Genomic DNA, 15,751 nt, shown 5'->3' on the forward strand with positions numbered 1-15,751 from the left:
CTGCCTTTTGTTACATTATTTTAATACATTTATTTGAATCACTATTTTTGATATATATTATTTATATCTGCACTGTAACTTCAACTCTGATATTTTAACCTTAAATTCTTTGACTTTAATTGATATTTATTGACTTTTAATTGATCGTATATTTGAACCTATCACTTAATTCTTTTAGCTGAATCAATATTTAATTAGGAAGGTCAGGCGAAGGTCAAATATAGCAGCAGCAGCCTAACAGCAGCCACAACAACACAACAGAGCAGGATTCAAGGTCTGTTTGAAGGGTTAAAAAAGGACTCTGATGTAATGAGGACAAAACTATCAGTCATAGTGTTTGTGATTGACAACATGAACAGACTGTAAATAGATTTTATTGATCAAAGTTCAGTCAAACTTTAGAAGCTGGATAAAGATGAAATGACACATCAAAGTCATTTGAACAGGTCAAAAGGTTCAGCATCCTTCAGATAAACAAGTGTTACAGCTGCTTAAAGCCACATGAAGTGATGATTCTGAGTGACAGCATTAAGTTGGAGTTATCTAAGGTTCTATATTATTTCCTGTTATTCTTTCTAACAGATCAAAGTGTTGCTTTGTTTTCATGTCAGCATTGAGGAATTCTCTGAAGAAACAGACCTTTAGATTTCAGCTCAAACAAATCAATAGTGTGCACCAGAAACATGTTTGTCTTAATGCAGAGGTTCATATTGATTCAAGTCAGTCTCAATACAACACTCCCATTCCCACATGCACATATATTTCTGGAGTGATTTAATGTCTGTCATCATTCCTTCTGTCCATACTGTCTGTGAAGAAGTCCTCTTCTAACCTGACTCCAGTGTTACGAGATGGAGGACAAACATTCACAGTGTGTCACTTTACAAAAATGACTTTTACAGTTGAGCTTAAACTAATAAGAGGCTTCAGCAGACTGAGCGACACATATCAAGTGTTTAGTGTTTGACTGTCTGCTTGTTGAGCTGCAGTGGAGGAATAGTGACTCAAAGAGTGAATTTGGTTGTGAATAGTTTGAAACGTTGGTGGACACACACTTGATTTGGCTGACTCAGACTGCTGAAGCTTCATATTAGTTTCACATGAACTTATGGAGTTTCTCCTGCTGTGTAGTTTTGTTAGGAAGGGACCACTTCACACTCACTGGGGACAGTAGGAATCATTACTGCCACTAATGAGTCTTTAATGTGCAGAAAGCATGTGGCTGTTATTTTAAGACTTCAACAAATGTGGACATGTCCTTTTTATTCCATAGACCTACTAAGCCCCAAATACAGTAAGAAGAAGGTCATTTAATAAATGAATGAATGAACAGTGTTTAGTCCAACATGTGTGATGTGTTCATGATTCTCTAATTACAGACGTGACTGAGATCAGCAGCATGTTATGAACCTGTGCTGACATGAAAAGGTGTTTGAATGTTCTGTTGACATTTGGATGATGACTGCAGAAGGCTGACGTTATGATGATCCACATAACACACTGGAAAAGTCACTCCACTCATTTGAAGGAAAATCTGCATTTTTATCTTCATTATTTATTCAGATTGTGGTGCTGCAGGTTGTCAGAGATGAGCTGTGCTTCTCTGGCCTCAGCTCTGAAGTCCAACCCCTCCCATCTGACAGAGCTGGAGCTGAGCCACAACGAGCTGCAGGATTCAGGAGTGAAGCTGCTGTGTGGTTTTCTGGAGAGTCCACACTGTAGACTGGAGACTCTGAGGTCAGAAACCATGTTTTACTTCTGTGCTGAGATTAATATGATGTGAAAGTTGTGTTGACACTAAAGTGCAGACATAAGGCTGATATTATACTGATCCACACTGAGTATCTTAATGCTAAAGTCTATTTTCTTCTTCACTGCTTTAGTCCATTGACTGTAGCAGAGCAATGTTGAGTTCCACATTTAAAAGCTTGATAGAAGAAGAAAAATCCTACACTGTATAATTCACTGTGAACCTCTGAAACACCTGATTTCATCTTTTATTCCACATCATGTTTTGAAATCAATCAGTAATAGATACATTTATTAATGATTTCAGTTTGTAGCAGCAGAAAATAACAAATATATTCAGTATTTTCTTTTCCAACATTTAGATGCAAATATTTGTTTGTTGTAACGACTGAAAAGTTTAAAGTGAAGATGCTTTGAGTTTCTGGCTCCACTATTTCTAAAAGAAATACTGTCCATGTCTTTGTTCACATTCCCCAAAATTCATTGGGACATATTTGGCATCTTGGAAACTTTAGTATTTTGAGTGGACTCTTCAGTTGTTTTCTGCTGCTTTTGATTGTATTTCTTGTTTATTGTGTTTGGCTGCACAGCATGAGTTTGTATAGATGGAGCCACTGGTGCTTCTTGTGTTCCGCCCTGAACAATGAGGAGAAATAATCCCACAGTGATTGGGTGATGTTTCCTCAGAGACATCTGGAGTGAAATGAGGAAAGTGCTGTGATTTCCCGGTACGAGGGTGGACACAGAAGCAAACCATCTCACACTTTCAAATGAAAAGACCCTGAAATGTTTGAAATGGGTCAAAGTATGAGGCCACAGTGGCAGTTTTTCTTGAAGCACTATTTTTAATGATCAGTCACAAGGGGTAGCAGGTTTCTGGATGTTTCACAGAACAACCTAAAACCAATAGGTTATCAATATCAGATCTTCATCATTCTTTCTACACATATAGTGTAGACTCTTCCAATCTCTATTCAAAAAGAATTCTGATCATGCATTAGTTTGTCTTTTTCCAGTCTTCATATTTTGCAGATATTAGTGACATTTTCTCTGGTAATGTCAGCTGCAGCTGATTCAGAACGCTGCTGCTAGAGTCCTCACTAAGACCAAGACAGTAGATCACATCCCTCCAGTTGTGAGCTCTTTACACTGGCTCCCTGTCTGCCAGAGAATAGATGTCAAAATACTACTGTTTACAAAGCGCTGATTGGTGTGGGGCCAAAATACATTTGTGATCTACTGACACAGTACGAACCATCCAGACCAGTCAGGTCGTCCGGGACAGGTCTGCTTTCTGTCCCCAGAGTCAGAACCAAACATGGAGAAGCAGCGTTCAGTTTTTATGCTCCGTATATCTGGAACAAACTCCCAGAAACATGCAGGTCTGCTGAAACACTCACTTCTTTTAAACCAAGGCTGAAGACTCACCTGTTCACAGCTGCCTTTTATTACATTATTTTAATATATTTATTTGAATCACTATTTTTGATATATATTATTTATATCTGCACTGTAACTTTAACTGTGATATTTTAAACTTAATTTCTTTGACTTTAATTGATATTTATTGACTTTTAATTGATCATATATTTGAACCTATCACTTAATTCTTTTAGCTGAATCAATATTTAATTAGGAAGGTCAGGCGAAGGTCAAATATAGCAGCAGCAGCCTAACAGCAGCCACAACAACACAACAGAGCAGGATTCAAGGTCTGTTTGAAGGGTTAAAAAAGGACTCTGATGTAATGAGGACAAAACTATCAGTCATAGTGTTTGTGATTGACAACATGAACAGACTGTAAATAGATTTTATTGATCAAAGTTCAGTCAAACTTTAGAAGCTGGATAAAGATGAAATGACACATCAAAGTAATTTGAACAGGTCAAAAGGTTCAGCATCCTTCAGATAAACAAGTGTTACAGCTGCTTAAAGCCACATGAAGTGATGATTCTGAGTGACAGCATTAAGTTGGAGTTATCTAAGGTTCTATATTATTTCCTGTTATTCTTTCTAACAGATCAAAGTGTTGCTTTGTTTTCATGTCAGCATTGAGGAATTCTCTGAAGAAACAGACCTTTAGATTTCAGCTCAAACAAATCAATAGTGTGCACCAGAAACATGTTTGTCTTAATGCAGAGGTTCATATTGATTCAAGTCAGTCTCAATACAACACTCCCATTCCCACATGCACATATATTTCTGGAGTGATTTAATGTCTGTCATCATTCCTTCTGTCCATACTGTCTGTGAAGAAGTCCTCTTCTAACCTGACTCCAGTGTTACGAGATGGAGGACAAACATTCACAGTGTGTCACTTTACAAAAATGACTTTTACAGTTGAGCTTAAACTAATAAGAGGCTTCAGCAGACTGAGCGACACATATCAAGTGTTTAGTGTTTGACTGTCTGCTTGTTGAGCTGCAGTGGAGGAATAGTGACTCAAAGAGTGAATTTGGTTGTGAATAGTTTGAAACGTTGGTGGACACACACTTGATTTGGCTGACTCAGACTGCTGAAGCTTCATATTAGTTTCACATGAACTTATGGAGTTTCTCCTGCTGTGTAGTTTTGTTAGGAAGGGACCACTTCACACTCACTGGGGACAGTAGGAATCATTACTGCCACTAATGAGTCTTTAATGTGCAGAAAGCATGTGGCTGTTATTTTAAGACTTCAACAAATGTGGACATGTCCTTTTTATTCCATAGACCTACTAAGCCCCAAATACAGTAAGAAGAAGGTCATTTAATAAATGAATGAATGAACAGTGTTTAGTCCAACATGTGTGATGTGTTCATGATTCTCTAATTACAGACGTGACTGAGATCAGCAGCATGTTATGAACCTGTGCTGACATGAAAAGGTGTTTGAATGTTCTGTTGACATTTGGATGATGACTGCAGAAGGCTGACGTTATGATGATCCACATAACACACTGGAAAAGTCACTCCACTCATTTGAAGGAAAATCTGCATTTTTATCTTCATCATTTATTCAGATTGAGTCGCTGCAGTTTGTCAGAGATGAGCTGTGCTTCTCTGGCCTCAGCTCTGAAGTCCAACCCCTCCCATCTGAGAGAGCTGCAGCTGAGCGACAACGAGCTGCAGGATTCAGGAGTGAAGCTGCTGTGTGGTTTTCTGGAGAGTCCACACTGTAGACTGGAGACTCTGAGGTCAGAAACCATGTTTTACTTCTGTGCTGAGATTAATATGATGTGAAAGTTGTGTTGACACTAAAGTGCAGACATAAGGCTGATATTATACTGATCCACACTGAGTATCTTAATGCTAAAGTCTATTTTCTTCTTCACTGCTTTAGTCCATTGACTGTAGCAGAGCAATGTTGAGTTCCACATTTAAAAGCTTGATAGAAGAAGAAAAATCCTACACTGTATAATTCACTGTGAACCTCTGAAACACCTGATTTCATCTTTTATTCCACATCATGTTTTGAAATCAATCAGTAATAGATACATTTATTAATGATTTCAGTTTGTAGCAGCAGAAAATAACAAATATATTCAGTATTTTCTTTTCCAACATTTAGATGCAAATATTTGTTTGTTGTAACGACTGAAAAGTTTAAAGTGAAGATGCTTTGAGTTTCTGGCTCCACTATTTCTAAAAGAAATACTGTCCATGTCTTTGTTCACATTCCCCAAAATTCATTGGGACATATTTGGCATCTTGGAAACTTTAGTATTTTGAGTGGACTCTTCAGTTGTTTTCTGCTGCTTTTGATTGTATTTCTTGTTTATTGTGTTTGGCTGCACAGCATGAGTTTGTATAGATGGAGCCACTGGTGCTTCTTGTGTTCCGCCCTGAACAATGAGGAGAAATAATCCCACAGTGATTGGGTGATGTTTCCTCAGAGACATCTGGAGTGAAATGAGGAAAGTGCTGTGATTTCCCGGTACGAGGGTGGACACAGAAGCAAACCATCTCACACTTTCAAATGAAAAGACCCTGAAATGTTTGAAATGGGTCAAAGTATGAGGCCACAGTGGCAGTTTTTCTTGAAGCACTATTTTTAATGATCAGTCACAAGGGGTAGCAGGTTTCTTTTTTTTTTTTCAATAGATTTTATAGATTTTTATCGAAACCAAACATAAACAGCATACAAGTGCTCTCTGTATTTACAAAGATGTCAAAACAGGAAAATAAACCACCATCCAAACCAAAAGGACTTCAGGTAGCTCACGACTGTCCTCACCCCAAAAGATAAAAAAAGAAAGATACAAGTTCACGAGAAGATAACAGGGTGGATGACGTTAATAAAAATAAATAAGTAAGCAAAATAAAAACAGATGAACAATAAAATTAAATTTAAAATACCTAAATTAATTAAATAATGCCATCAATACAACAAAATTATATATACAATTAAATATTCAGGTAAAACCAAAGCAAAAGCAGAGAAGGGGAGATCCAGGGGCTGGCAGTAACAGATATAATAACACAAATCATCCAGTGGAAGTATACCAGTATAAAGCATATTTACCCTTATTTACAGTGTCCCGGAGGGGCGGGGGTAAGTACCTCAAAAAGGCCGACCATGTTCCCTCAAACAAACTATCATCCCCTTTCATTCGCGCAGTAAGTCTTTCTAAGGGTAAAACTTTATACGTGTCTTGGTACCATTGTGTGACAGTTGGAGGTTTGTCACTTATCCACTGCTTTAAAATACATCTCCTAGCCAGAAACAGAAGTTTGTCACAAAGTTTGAAATCTGTTCTACTCAGAGATAGTGTTTTGGAAGGCAAGCTTAATATGAAGAGGCCAGAATCCTTTGTAACTTTAAGTGAGAAAATCTTACTCAATTCCTGGGCTACGTTGCTCCAAAACCTTGTAATCAAACGACACTCCCAGAAGCAGTGAATGTATGTCCCAACACACAATTTACATTTGATGCAAAGGGGAGAGGTCCAGTTATCCATCTTGTTAAGTATGAATGGTGTTATGTGGGATCTATGGAGTATCTTATATTGTGTTTCTCTCATTCCGTTGCAGATAAATGTGGTTTTGGCCGAGACTGTTGCCTCATGCCGGTCATCTTCGATAAATTGCCTGCCAAGATCGCGTTCCCACTTCTGTATCACCTTCCTTATATCTGATGGATCTAAGGAGTAGAACAGCGAATAGGAATGAGATAGGAAATGTCTTGTGTCTTTTTGATTCAGTACAAATAAATCTATATCACTGAGAGAGGGAGTGCCTGTGCGGAGATTTTTCACCTTTGACAGAATAAAACTACGGAGTTGAAGAAACCATAATAGTGTTCAGATGCAATGTTGTATTTTTGTTGAAGCTGTTGGAAGGACATCAGTGTATTGCCCTGGTATACATCCCAAATAAGCCTGATGCCTTTCTTATGCCAACTATCAAACACACTATAATTAATTCCTGGGGCGAACTCTTCATTCCTAGTCAGAGGCGTTAATGCAAAGGATGAAGTGTTTTCCCCAAAATGCTTTGTAATGTCTCGCCAGACTCTGATAGTGTTGTAAATAATAGGGTTACGCTTAATGTGTGGTGACCTCTTTTTTCCATAATTAGTGAGTTTACTCAGCAGGGAGTAGGGAGAAGAGAACCCTTCATCAATACTCGCTTCAGATTTTAAATGAGACTGGAGCCAGTCCCAGACTATTCGGGTGTGGCAGGCCCAGTTCTAAAATCTCAGATTGGGTAGGGCTAGGCCCCCTCGTTCCACCAGCAGTTGCAGCGTCTGAATTCTGATTCTGGGTCTTTTATTGTGCCAAATAAATCGTGAAAAGGCCCTTTCTAGATCTAAGATAACCTTCTTTGATATCCATAATGGTAACATCTGCAAAGGGTAAAGCAACCTGGGGAGTATGTTCATCTTTATGAGACTGATTCTGCCCATCCAGGAGAGAGGAAGGTCACGCCACCTCTCGAGGTCATTCTTAACTGTTCTGATTGTAGGCACAAAATTAAGTCTCCTCAGGTCCTCAACATTAGATGACACTTTAATACCAAGATAAACAAAGCCTGAGGTGGCCCATCTGAATGGAAAGTTTGTATCTGAGCTTGTTCTACTATAATTCCCCAGGGGCATGGCCTCACATTTTGTGTAATTTACTTTGTAGCCGGATATGGAGCCAAATGAGTTTATAATTGACAGAGTGGCCGGTTCTGATACCTCAGGATTTGAAAGAAAAAGTAAAACGTCATCAGCATATAATGCTATCTTGTGAGTAGTCCTGCCTAAAGTAACACCGTGTATATCCTTACTATTCCTGATGCGTTCCGCTAGTGGCTCTAAAGTGAGGGCGAAAAGGAGGGGGGAGAGCGGGCAGCCCTGTCTTGTCCCTCTACCGAGCGGGAAGGGAGAAGAACGCATGCCATTGGTCAAGACACAGGCCTCTGGTGATTGATAAATAAGTTTTATCCAGTTTATAAACTCCTCTCCTAATCCGAACCTGCTCAGGACATCCCACATGAACCTCCACTCCCCCCTATCGAACGCCTTTTCCACATCCAATGATATAGCTAATGCCCGGTGTTGCATCTCCGAGGATATATCTATCGATATATATATATATATATATATAAAAAGTACAAAATTAGATAACAAAATATATAAAATATACACTCTTAGAAAATATACAAGTAAACAGTGGGTAATTGACCTGGTATTTAGTTCGATTAAACTAAATTAGGTTATTGCACTGTGGTATTAGGATTTATAAGTGAGGGTAAATAATTCTCCAATCTTCTGGCCAGTACTTTAGAAAGTATCTTGCTGTCCACATTTATAAGGCTAACAGGTCTATAAGAGCCACATTCCTCTGGTGGTTTATTTTTCTTCAGGATTAAAGAGATATTGGCTAAATTTAGAGAGGGAGGGAGACATCCATTCCTGAAGGAGTCCAAAAACATATTGGTCAGAGGGCCCGCCACAACTGGCCCTGGTGCTTTCCCACTTTGAAGTGTGCGGATAGCCTCCAGGACCTCTTCCCTGGTAACCGGTCTATTCAGGAGCTCCTGTTGTTCTTCCGTAAGAGAGGGGAGACTGATTTGATCCAGGAAGGATTTTCTTAGATCATCCGATGTATTGCATTCGGTGGAATATAACTTGTAGTAGAACTGTCTCATAATGTACATTTCTTTTGATTCATGAACTTTGTCTCCATTACTATCTTTAAGTTATGATATTAAATTAATGGCATTTCTGCCCTTTGCCAGACGGGCAAGAAGGCGGCCAGGCTTATTGCCGTGTTCATATAACCTCTGTCTGGCAAAGAGGATAGAAGCCTCTGCTTTGCTTGTTAATAGTTGATTAAGTGCCGATCTTGCTGCTTCTAAGTTTTTGAGATTATGTTTAGACGGAGACCCTTTAAACTTGTTCTCTAAATCCTGGATCGCATGTTCCAATTCCAATTGCTTCCTGCTTGTATCCCTCTTATGAGCTGCTGTGTAAGATATAATGGACCCCCTCATAAACGCCTTAGCAGTTTCCCATAACAGGGAAGGATTTATACCTGGTGTGTTATTTGTTGCCAAAAAAAGTTCCCATTCCTTCTCCAGAAAATCCAAAAATGGGGGACTACTTAAAAGTGAGGAATTAAGTCTCCAGTGGCGTGTGGAGGGATCGAGATAGGGGTGGGGTATAGTCATAGATACCAGGTTATGATCAGACAATGTACATATTCCAGTTGAGCATGCTTTGACTCTATCTACTACATCTCTAGACACCAGAAAATAGTCGATTCTTGATAGAGATTGGTGGGGGTGGGAGTAAAAAGTGTAGTCTTTTGCCGTTGGATTTATAATTCTCCAAACGTCAAAGAGACCCAGATCCGCACACAGCCCCTTCAGCCTTGTTGTCTTTTTTGATATAAAAGCAGGTTTTGATGGAGATTGGTCCACACTAGCATCCTGAACACAGTTAAAGTCTCCTCCGAATACTGTGAAGGGGGTCAAACGTGGGGATGCCGCTGCGAGCAGTCTAGAAAAGAAAGAGGGCTCGAATGCGTTAGGGCCATAGACAGAGCCGATGAGGATTCGCTCCCCATCAAGGAAACCTGAGATAAAAACAAATCGTCCCTCATCATCCTTAATAACCTCGTCCAGAGTAAACGGTAGTTTCTTGTGAATGAGAATGGCTACTCCTCTACTATGTGAATTGAAGGATGAATAGAACACCTGGCCTATCCAGCTTCTCCTTAATTTAATGTGTTCCAAATCTGTCAAATGTGTTTCTTGTAGAAGGGCAATTTGTGCATTGTCTCTCTTCAATAAAGAAATAATCTTCTGCCTTTTTACAACATGGCCGACCCCCTTGACGTTTAAAGAAATAATCTTAATGTCACTCATGGTTGTTATATGAAGATAAGATATACGCCAATAATGCACAGGCCCGATAAGGTTCAGGGTCGTGAGCAATGCTAACATAGTAGCTTTATATTCCCAAGTTGTAGCGAAGATGAAAACAAAATAGTAAAAAAATAAACATAAAAGAATACATATATATTCAGCAGAATTCAATGTTGGTGAGGAGGTAGTCTTACATTTCAGAGCACTGCGAGCAAAAAATCTGCCTCTGAACAATGGGCCTTGAACACTGAAATAGACCTCAACAGGCCTAAGAAAGAACAAAAAACACAGCCATAATAACCAGGTTTGTGTAACGGTTACAAGCGGTTGTATGACGCTGAAAGCGCAGGTAACACCGAAGAAGAGCAACAACCTCAATCTCTTCAAAAGACTCCCGCCCCCACGACCTAGATAGATTCATATCCCTTTAGAACCCGAAAATAATAATTAAAGAGGGATTATGTCAGACCCCTTGCTCCTCAGGGGATATGATGCTTTAGCCACAGCTCCAAATTGCAGACATCCCTTTTTTTTCAGACTAGGCTTAGTTCAACTTTTAACCTTTTGAGTTAACATCACTAAGTGCAGTGTGGCTATAATTTAGACTACAATACAGCAGTTCAAACTTAAATTACCGAGTGACATCCGTCAGAAAAAATACTGTATATTTACCCAGTGGTAATCGTTGCACAGTTCACGGCAGTCCATCCGCAAATGCCTGCGCAGCTCGGGGGGACTGGAAAGCATGTTTCTCTCCGTTGTACGTGAAGGTTAGGACGGCGGGGAACCTCATGAAGAAGCGGATGTTCAGTCCGATCAGACGTTCACACGCCTTGTTGAAGCTGCGCCGCTTCTCCTTCACTGCAGCCGAGAAATCCTGCTGAATGTACAGCTTATGTCCCTCATGAGTCAGCTGCCGTCTATCCCTCAGTGCAGCCATGATCCGTTGTTTCTCCCCGGAGTTGTGCAGCTTGATGATGACGGGTCTGGGGCGGTCGCCGCGGGCGGGTCCAAGCCCTCTGTGCGGCCGGTCGATTTTGATTATGCCCCGTTTAGTATCCAAGTTCAGTATTTTCGGCAGCCAGCGTTCAAAGAAAGCAACAGGTTGCTCACCTTCAGCTCCTTCCTTTAGGCCCACAACCCTGATATTGTCCCGTCTCGCCCTGTTCTCCATATCGTCTGCTTTTTCAGTGAGAGTTTGTAACTTCTTCTCAACTTCCCGGAGCTTGTTTTCGGAGGTAGCGAGCGTGTCTTGCTTGACATGGTTAGGAAGCTTAGAACGGTCAGCAAGATATAAAAATGCCAGTCTGTGGTGCGTCAAATTTAAATTACGGTCGATGGGAGCGGGAGCTCAGTGCCAGTCCGACCTCTCAGCTCAGTGAAGTCATACCACCCCCCAGCAGGTTTCTGGATGTTTCACAGAACAACCTAAAACCAATAGGTTATCAATATCAGATCTTCATCATTCTTTCTACACATATAGTGTAGACTCTTCCAATCTCTATTCAAAAAGAATTCTGATCATGCATTAGTTTGTCTTTTTCCAGTCTTCATATTTTGCAGATATTAGTGACATTTTCTCTGGTAATGTCAGCTGCAGCTGATTCAGAACGCTGCTGCTAGAGTCCTCACTAAGACCAAGACAGTAGATCACATCCCTCCAGTTGTGAGCTCTTTACACTGGCTCCCTGTCTGCCAGAGAATAGATGTCAAAATACTACTGTTTACAAAGCGCTGATTGGTGTGGGGCCAAAATACATTTGTGATCTACTGACACAGTACGAACCATCCAGACCAGTCAGGTCGTCCGGGACAGGTCTGCTTTCTGTCCCCAGAGTCAGAACCAAACATGGAGAAGCAGCGTTCAGTTTTTATGCTCCGTATATCTGGAACAAACTCCCAGAAACATGCAGGTCTGCTGAAACACTCACTTCTTTTAAACCAAGGCTGAAGACTCACCTGTTCACAGCTGCCTTTTGTTACATTATTTTAATATATTTATTTGAATCACTATTTTTGATATATATTATTTATATCTGCACTGTAACTTTAACTGTGATATTTTAAACTTAATTTCTTTGACTTTAATTGATATTTATTGTCTTTTAATTGATCGTATATTTGAACCTATCACTTAATTCTTTTAGCTGAATCAATATTTAATTAGGAAGGTCAGGCGAAGGTCAAATATAGCAGCAGCAGCCTAACAGCAGCCACAACAACACAACAGAGCAGGATTCAAGGTCTGTTTGAAGGGTTAAAAAAGGACTCTGATGTAATGAGGACAAAACTATCAGTCATAGTGTTTGTGATTGACAACATGAACAGACTGTAAATAGATTTTATTGATCAAAGTTCAGTCAAGCTTTAGAAGCTGGATAAAGATGAAATGACACATCAAAGTCATTTGAACAGGTCAAAAGGTTCAGCATCCTTCAGATAAACAAGTGTTACAGCTGCTTAAAGCCACATGAAGTGATGATTCTGAGTGACAGCATTAAGTTGGAGTTATCTAAGGTTCTATATTATTTCCTGTTATTCTTTCTAACAGATCAAAGTGTTGCTTTGTTTTCATGTCAGCATTGAGGAATTCTCTGAAGAAACAGACCTTTAGATTTCAGCTCAAACAAATCAATAGTGTGCACCAGAAACATGTTTGTCTTAATGCAGAGGTTCATATTGATTCAAGTCAGTCTCAATACAACACTCCCATTCCCACATGCACATATATTTCTGGAGTGATTTAATGTCTGTCATCATTCCTTCTGTCCATACTGTCTGTGAAGAAGTCCTCTTCTAACCTGACTCCAGTGTTACGAGATGGAGGACAAACATTCACAGTGTGTCACTTTACAAAAATGACTTTTACAGTTGAGCTTAAACTAATAAGAGGCTTCAGCAGACTGAGCGACACATATCAAGTGTTTAGTGTTTGACTGTCTGCTTGTTGAGCTGCAGTGGAGGAATAGTGACTCAAAGAGTGAATTTGGTTGTGAATAGTTTGAAACGTTGGTGGACACACACTTGATTTGGCTGACTCAGACTGCTGAAGCTTCATATTAGTTTCACATGAACTTATGGAGTTTCTCCTGCTGTGTAGTTTTGTTAGGAAGGGACCACTTCACACTCACTGGGGACAGTAGGAATCATTACTGCCACTAATGAGTCTTTAATGTGCAGAAAGCATGTGGCTGTTATTTTAAGACTTCAACAAATGTGGACATGTCCTTTTTATTCCATAGACCTACTAAGCCCCAAATACAGTAAGAAGAAGGTCATTTAATAAATGAATGAATGAACAGTGTTTAGTCCAACATGTGTGATGTGTTCATGATTCTCTAATTACAGACGTGACTGAGATCAGCAGCATGTTATGAACCTGTGCTGACATGAAAAGGTGTTTGAATGTTCTGTTGACATTTGGATGATGACTGCAGAAGGCTGACGTTATGATGATCCACATAACACACTGGAAAAGTCACTCCACTCATTTGAAGGAAAATCTGCATTTTTATCTTCTTCATTTATTCAGATTGAGTCGCTGCAGTTTGTCAGAGATGAGCTGTGCTTCTCTGGCCTCAGCTCTGAAGTCCAACCCCTCCCATCTGAGAGAGCTGCAGCTGAGCCTCAACGAGCTGCAGGATTCAGGAGTGAAGCTGCTGTGTGGTTTTCTGGAGAGTCCACACTGTAGACTGGAGACTCTGAGGTCAGAAACCATGTTTTACTTCTGTGCTGAGATTAATATGATGTGAAAGTTGTGTTGACACTAAAGTGCAGACATAAGGCTGATATTATACTGATCCACACTGAGTATCTTAATGCTAAAGTCTATTTTCTTCTTCACTGCTTTAGTCCATTGACTGTAGCAGAGCAATGTTGAGTTCCACATTTAAAAGCTTGATAGAAGAAGAAAAATCCTACACTGTATAATTCACTGTGAACCTCTGAAACACCTGATTTCATCTTTTATTCCACATCATGTTTTGAAATCAATCAGTAATAGATACATTTATTAATGATTTCAGTTTGTAGCAGCAGAAAATAACAAATATATTCAGTATTTTCTTTTCCAACATTTAGATGCAAATATTTGTTTGTTGTAACGACTGAAAAGTTTAAAGTGAAGATGCTTTGAGTTTCTGGCTCCACTATTTCTAAAAGAAATACTGTCCATGTCTTTGTTCACATTCCCCAAAATTCATTGGGACATATTTGGCATCTTGGAAACTTTAGTATTTTGAGTGGACTCTTCAGTTGTTTTCTGCTGCTTTTGATTGTATTTCTTGTTTATTGTGTTTGGCTGCACAGCATGAGTTTGTATAGATGGAGCCACTGGTGCTTCTTGTGTTCCGCCCTGAACAATGAGGAGAAATAATCCCACAGTGATTGGGTGATGTTTCCTCAGAGACATCTGGAGTGAAATGAGGAAAGTGCTGTGATTTCCCGGTACGAGGGTGGACACAGAAGCAAACCATCTCACACTTTCAAATGAAAAGACCCTGAAATGTTTGAAATGGGTCAAAGTATGAGGCCACAGTGGCAGTTTTTCTTGAAGCACTATTTTTAATGATCAGTCACAAGGGGTAGCAGGTTTCTGGATGTTTCACAGAACAACCTAAAACCAATAGGTTATCAATATCAGATCTTCATCATTCTTTCTACACATATAGTGTAGACTCTTCCAATCTCTATTCAAAAAGAATTCTGATCATGCATTAGTTTGTCTTTTTCCAGTCTTCATATTTTGCAGATATTAGTGACATTTTCTCTGGTAATGTCAGCTGCAGCTGATTCAGAACGCTGCTGCTAGAGTCCTCACTAAGACCAAGACAGTAGATCACATCCCTCCAGTTGTGAGCTCTTTACACTGGCTCCCTGTCTGCCAGAGAATAGATGTCAAAATACTACTGTTTACAAAGCGCTGATTGGTGTGGGGCCAAAATACATTTGTGATCTACTGACACAGTACGAACCATCCAGACCAGTCAGGTCGTCCGGGACAGGTCTGCTTTCTGTCCCCAGAGTCAGAACCAAACATGGAGAAGCAGCGTTCAGTTTTTATGCTCCGTATATCTGGAACAAACTCCCAGAAACATGCAGGTCTGCTGAAACACTCACTTCTTTTAAACCAAGGCTGAAGACTCACCTGTTCACAGCTGCCTTTTATTACATTATTTTAATATATTTATTTGAATCACTATTTTTGATATATATTATTTATATCTGCACTGTAACTTTAACTCTGATATTTTAAACTTAATTTCTTTGACTTTAATTGATATTTATTGACTTTTAATTGATCGTATATTTGAACCTATCACTTAATTCTTTTAGCTGAATCAATACTTAATTAGGAAGGTCAGGCGAAGGTCAAATATAGCAGCAGCAGCCTAACAGCAGCCACAACAACACGACAGAGCAGGATTCAAGGTCTGTTTGAAGGGTTAAAAAAGGACTCTGATGTAATGAGGACAAAACTATCAGTCATAGTGTTTGTGATTGACAACATGAACAGACTGTAAATAGATTTTATTGATCAAAGTTCAGTCAAACTTTAGAAGCTGGATAAAGATGAAATGACACATCAAAGTCATTTGAACAGGTCAAAAGGTTCAGCATCCTTCAGATAAACAAGTGTTACAGCTGCTTAAAGCCACATGAAG

General features: G+C 39.5%; 1 protein-coding gene across 2 annotated transcripts in view; it reads left to right on the forward strand.

The window, feature by feature from the left end:
- The window catches only part of LOC138590817 (protein NLRC3-like), a 51,457-nt gene that overhangs the window by 13,524 nt on the left and 22,182 nt on the right, over positions 1-15,751 (forward strand). The window contains exons 8-10 of one of the 2 annotated variants that reach the window (XM_069661202.1): positions 1,564-1,737; positions 4,751-4,924; positions 13,621-15,238. The exons of the other annotated variant lie outside the window; for it this stretch is intronic. Of the exons in view, the coding sequence (XP_069517303.1) occupies positions 1,564-1,737; positions 4,751-4,924; positions 13,621-13,840 (568 nt within the window). The 3' untranslated portion in view covers positions 13,841-15,238. Of the gene's footprint in view, positions 1-1,563; positions 1,738-4,750; positions 4,925-13,620; positions 15,239-15,751 lie in introns of those variants that run through there. 2 annotated transcript variants of the gene reach the window in all.

This window comes from Semicossyphus pulcher, unplaced genomic scaffold, assembly GCF_022749685.1.
Source record: "Semicossyphus pulcher isolate SPU_LCO1_2020_fin unplaced genomic scaffold, fSemPul1.0.p SCAF_14, whole genome shotgun sequence".
Lineage (NCBI taxonomy): Eukaryota > Metazoa > Chordata > Actinopteri > Labriformes > Labridae > Semicossyphus > Semicossyphus pulcher.